The 4,391-nt window shown below is 44.8% G+C and overlaps 1 protein-coding gene and 1 long non-coding RNA gene across 3 annotated transcripts in view; one reads left to right on the forward strand and one right to left on the reverse strand.

Annotated features, from left to right (window-relative positions):
- The window catches only part of LOC134744450 (protein winged eye), a 256,339-nt gene that overhangs the window by 189,788 nt on the left and 62,160 nt on the right, over positions 1 to 4,391 (forward strand). For both annotated transcript variants that reach the window (XR_010128090.1, XM_063678262.1), the window contains exons 10-13: positions 118 to 340; positions 575 to 1,203; positions 2,355 to 2,579; positions 3,554 to 3,712. Coding sequence is in view for 1 of the 2 variants with exons in the window: in XM_063678262.1 (XP_063534332.1) it covers positions 118 to 340; positions 575 to 1,203; positions 2,355 to 2,579; positions 3,554 to 3,712 (1,236 nt within the window). In the remaining variant the exon portion in view is untranslated. The remainder of the gene's footprint in view (positions 1 to 117; positions 341 to 574; positions 1,204 to 2,354; positions 2,580 to 3,553; positions 3,713 to 4,391) is intronic.
- LOC134744485 (uncharacterized) overlaps positions 1,764 to 4,391 on the reverse strand; it is a 65,298-nt gene continuing 62,670 nt past the window's right edge. The window contains exon 3 of the long non-coding RNA XR_010128094.1: positions 1,764 to 1,835. This is a non-coding gene — a long non-coding RNA (uncharacterized LOC134744485). The remainder of the gene's footprint in view (positions 1,836 to 4,391) is intronic.

Below are 4,391 nucleotides of genomic sequence, written 5' to 3' on the forward strand. Positions count from 1 at the left end.
CAAATTTTTTGTACACCCTAATTTTTCACTTCCAGTGTATCATTTCAAGGAATGAAATTCTTCATTTTCAAGAGAAATTTCTTCCAAAAAGATTTAACGAAAACACTACATTTCCAGATCCTGGAAGTATCTCCATCATCAGTCTCCGAGCTGGCGTCCGGCACACGAGTGTGCGCCTACTGGTCCCAGCAATACCGGTGCTTATACCCTGGCACTGTCGCCATGTCGTCTCCAGACCCTCACCTGGACAAGTTCGTGGCTGTTGAGTTCGATGATGGAGATTCTGGACGTATTGCTATTGAAGATATAAGGTTTTTGGAGCCTAACTATCCAGTTGTTGGTGAGTAGACTTTTAAGAGATAATTATTATTATCTCTTACTACAATTAAAATGTATCTCCTAATCCGGTAGGATTCTTAGGAGCTTAATTAGTAATTCAAGCTTATTTGCTTTCCCCTAAGTCTCTTATCAAGTCTTAACTTTAATTTGATAATGTGAATTTGCATGAGGCAAATTAAAGTGCCTTTACGAATGTTCATAGTCCAAAACGAATCCAATAATTTTGCACTTTCAGTATACGAAAACCCACTATTCACGCTCGGGAAGCGAAGAAGAAATACCAGCGTAAATAGCACCGAAGATAAGAAACCTCCCACCACCAGCACAGAAAAACCTGCAGAACCCACACAACAGGAAGAGGAAGACAGGAGGGACAGGAAGAAACTGAAGAAACACAGGAAAGAGAAACTCAAACGCCTGTCAGTAGACGATCCGACCGCAGATTACGTCAAAAAGAAGAAAAAGAAACACAAGTGCTGCGAAGAACATTGCAAACATCGAAGGCACCATAAGAAACACAGAAAACACAGAAAACGACATCATTCTGATAGTAAAGAGAGTTCATCTGGTGACGATCAGAATAAGAAATCATCATCAGATTATTCCAAATCTAATGAAGATTCGGGGGATTCTAACGATAGATTGTCCACTTTAATAGCAATGGAGAAATCACCGGATGATAAGATGAAGACGGTGATCAAGAAAGCGGTGTTGACGAAGAATCCTCTAGTGAAGACGGCGGTGCTGGACTTCAGTAATCTGGGGAAGGTGGTGGTCAAGAAAGACGAGAAGGATAATTTGAAGGACAGCGGGATTGGATTGGAGGAGGAGCCGACGCCTTCCACTAGCGATGTTGCTAAGAAGGTAATGTTGTTTTAGATCTTGTTTGTATTTTTATACTCCGTGTCCTTTGTTTTTTGATTATTCAAGATCGGAGCGCCAGAAGTTTGATGAACAGATTAATATGAAACGTTAGCTTAACCTCGGGAGGTAAATATGTATGAATGTTTTGTTGCGCTTATCGTGTTACTTCTGCTTACTTTACAAGTTTGATCCGTTGCATTGTCTTGCTGGTAAAAATAGTGATGCCTTTATTTTAAGATTTGCGATATTTTAACGGAGTTTTCACTTATGAATAATTGCATGTCTTTTATAAAATAATAGGTACAAATGTAATGTTTAAACTAAACGATAAAGTACAATTAATGATATTACAATTAAAACATCAGGTTCACATTCTTATGAATGGATTTCGACCGGGCGGTTCAGGGGCATAAGTCCCATAAGATGCTTTTCACGGCGTGCCGCAGTTTAACCCTTTACCGCATGCAATGCCATATATGGTGGATATGATACTCCATTGACAGCTATTAAAGTTCAAATTTAAACAAATATAATTTATTACATGCAGTAAGGCGTTAACTGTTCGTATTGTCGGCAATCCCGAACTTACTGACGGCTTAGAACCTCTTAGTCTTCGGAGAGACGTTGGCTCTCTTTGCATGTTCTACCGTCTGTACAATGGGGAATGTTCCGAGGAACTTTTTGATCTGGTGCCATCGTCTCGTTTCTATCACCGCACCTCCCGCCAAAGGAGCAAAGCTCATCCTCACTTCTTAGACACATGGCACACCATGAATAAGCGGGTATCCCGCTCGTTTCTTCCTAGAACGTGCAGAATGTGGAATGAGTTGCCTCCTGAGGTATTTCCTTTGTGCTACGACATGGGATTCTTCAAGAAGCGGGTATTTAGGGTTCTCAATGGTCGGCAATGCTTAAGTGGCTCCTGTGATGTTGCTTACGTCCATGGGTGACGATGACTGCTTCCCATCAGGCGGCTCGTTTGCTATCACATAAAAAAAACTTAATTTGACGATTACGACTAGTTATGTGTTTAAAGAGCTCGGCTCGTCTCGTCGCTTGAATACGTGGCAGACGATTAGACCGTACATACCTAAAAAGCTCCTTACGGTTGGGGACATGCTGTATTGTATTCGTATTTCTTTATATTCCAGAAGAGCAAGAAGCGCACGGTGTCGTGCGGCTCGGAGGCGGGCGGTGGTGTGGGAGTGGGAGTGGGAGGGGTAGCGGGTGGCGGGGCGGGAGTGAGCAAGATGGCCGCGTTCCTGCCCGGCGCCGCGCTGTGGCGCTGGCAGGGCGCGCCCTACCGCCGCACCGCCCGGCCGAGGCACAGGAAGCTGTTCTACCGGGCCATCGCCCGAGGGGAGGAGATACTCCACGTGAGTATGGGACGCTCGATCTTCCAGGTTATATCTATCGAGATAGTCGGCGAGATCGTGAGACGTAGCGCTGGGGCGCTCTGTTAACGTGAGTGTGAGAGTCATTCCATGTCTTCCATATTTGTAACTTCAATGAGGTAGTCGGACGGCGCTGGTATGCCCGGTCCGGTATACGGTTAGTAAGATGGCCTCGTTAGCGCCGCCCTGCTCGCCGAGGCCCAGGAGCCGGTCTGCAGACCGTCGCCTGCGTGCGGCGCGGAGGAGATCCTGAATGTGAGTAGGCTCCGGGGGGGCCGCCGATCGTGTTCCTCATTTCTCGCATCGACAATTATTCTCGACCAGAAACACTATTGTGAATGCAGCACGTTTTGTGCGAAGTTAAAGACCAATATAAGAAAACTGAACTTAAACTATCTCTAATGCACACAAGGTTGTTTCACATACTCCTTTACGTCTATGGTACAGCCTACCCGTTTTTTAACAAAGCCGTCACGAGATTCTTGTGTGTACCACCGTCCATGAAATTTCGTAAACCTTGTTGCAAATACATAGGATCCACCGATTGTCAATAGGGGATATTACTGCAATGTTCTGTCACCAGAGTGCAACCACACCATCCCACCATAGACCATAGAGTAGAGTAGAGAGTGGTAAACCATAGAGTAACGTATACATACTGTACCGTTAACAGGTTTTCGACAAGTTTTCAGAGATAATAAAGTATGACAATGATGCATCAAGGCGGTTTGTTTACAAAGGACCTACCGGGAAACGCAAATCCGAAATTTCGCTATCTGCCTCTTTATCGCTCGAATATGCAGAGATGTTAGATAACGAAATTTCGATTTTCTTGTTCCGCGATAGACCCTCAGATTGTGGTAGTGGCGCCCCCTTTGCAGAGTTTCGCGTAATATTCCCTATTAAGAGTGTTGCTATTAGTTATATCATCGCTTATTTTCATAATCTATTTCCAGGTCGGCGAAGCGGCAGTGTTCCTGTCAACGGGCAGACCTGATCGTCCATACATTGGGCGAATTGAGGCGCTCTGGGAAGCCCGAGGAGCTATGGCCGTGCGAGTGCGATGGTTCTACCATCCCGAGGAGACTACGGGCTGCCAACCATTACACTACCCGGTGAGACTGTTTAGACTTAGGTCATCCTTCCAGACAGGTTGGTGCAGCAAATATACCAGATCGTCATTCATTGGGCGAATTGAGGCGCTCTGGGAAGCCCGAGGAGCTATGGCTGTGCGAGTGCGATGGTTCTACACACCATGGTTCGATTGGTGGGGTGTGGTGGATGGTGGTAGGAGACTAGACTATGGGCTGCCAAATGTTACATTATCCCGTAAGTAGACATTGTTAGACAGGTAGACAGGATTGTCCATACATTGCGCGTATTAAGGCGTTTTGGGGGGCACGAGGAGTCAGGAGGAGTCTCTTCGCGTAAAATGATACTTATCACGTGGATAAAGCCATTCCATATTTCCATAATACGCCTGCAGGTTGTATGTTGTATCAAGGCGCTCTAAAACACTCACTTAAGTTAGTCTAGAGTTCTAAATTGATATTCGTACAGATCTATCCTATATAAATTAGCGTCGCAATAGGCAGCTCGCTGTCACAGAAAAAGTATTGTATTTGTGTGAACTTTTTATGAAAATTGCTTTCGCTGTTCCATAAAACCACATTCGTGTCGTGTTTAAGGCTTCTCATTATGTATCAGTTGCATGTTCAACTGTTTTACTTTATAAATTTTGTTTCACTTGCCCTTGCTTCGCGCTTTACTTATCTGCTCCCTTTCTTTTTCCAG

This window comes from Cydia strobilella, chromosome 9, assembly GCF_947568885.1.
Source record: "Cydia strobilella chromosome 9, ilCydStro3.1, whole genome shotgun sequence".
Taxonomy (NCBI): Eukaryota; Metazoa; Arthropoda; class Insecta; order Lepidoptera; family Tortricidae; genus Cydia; species Cydia strobilella.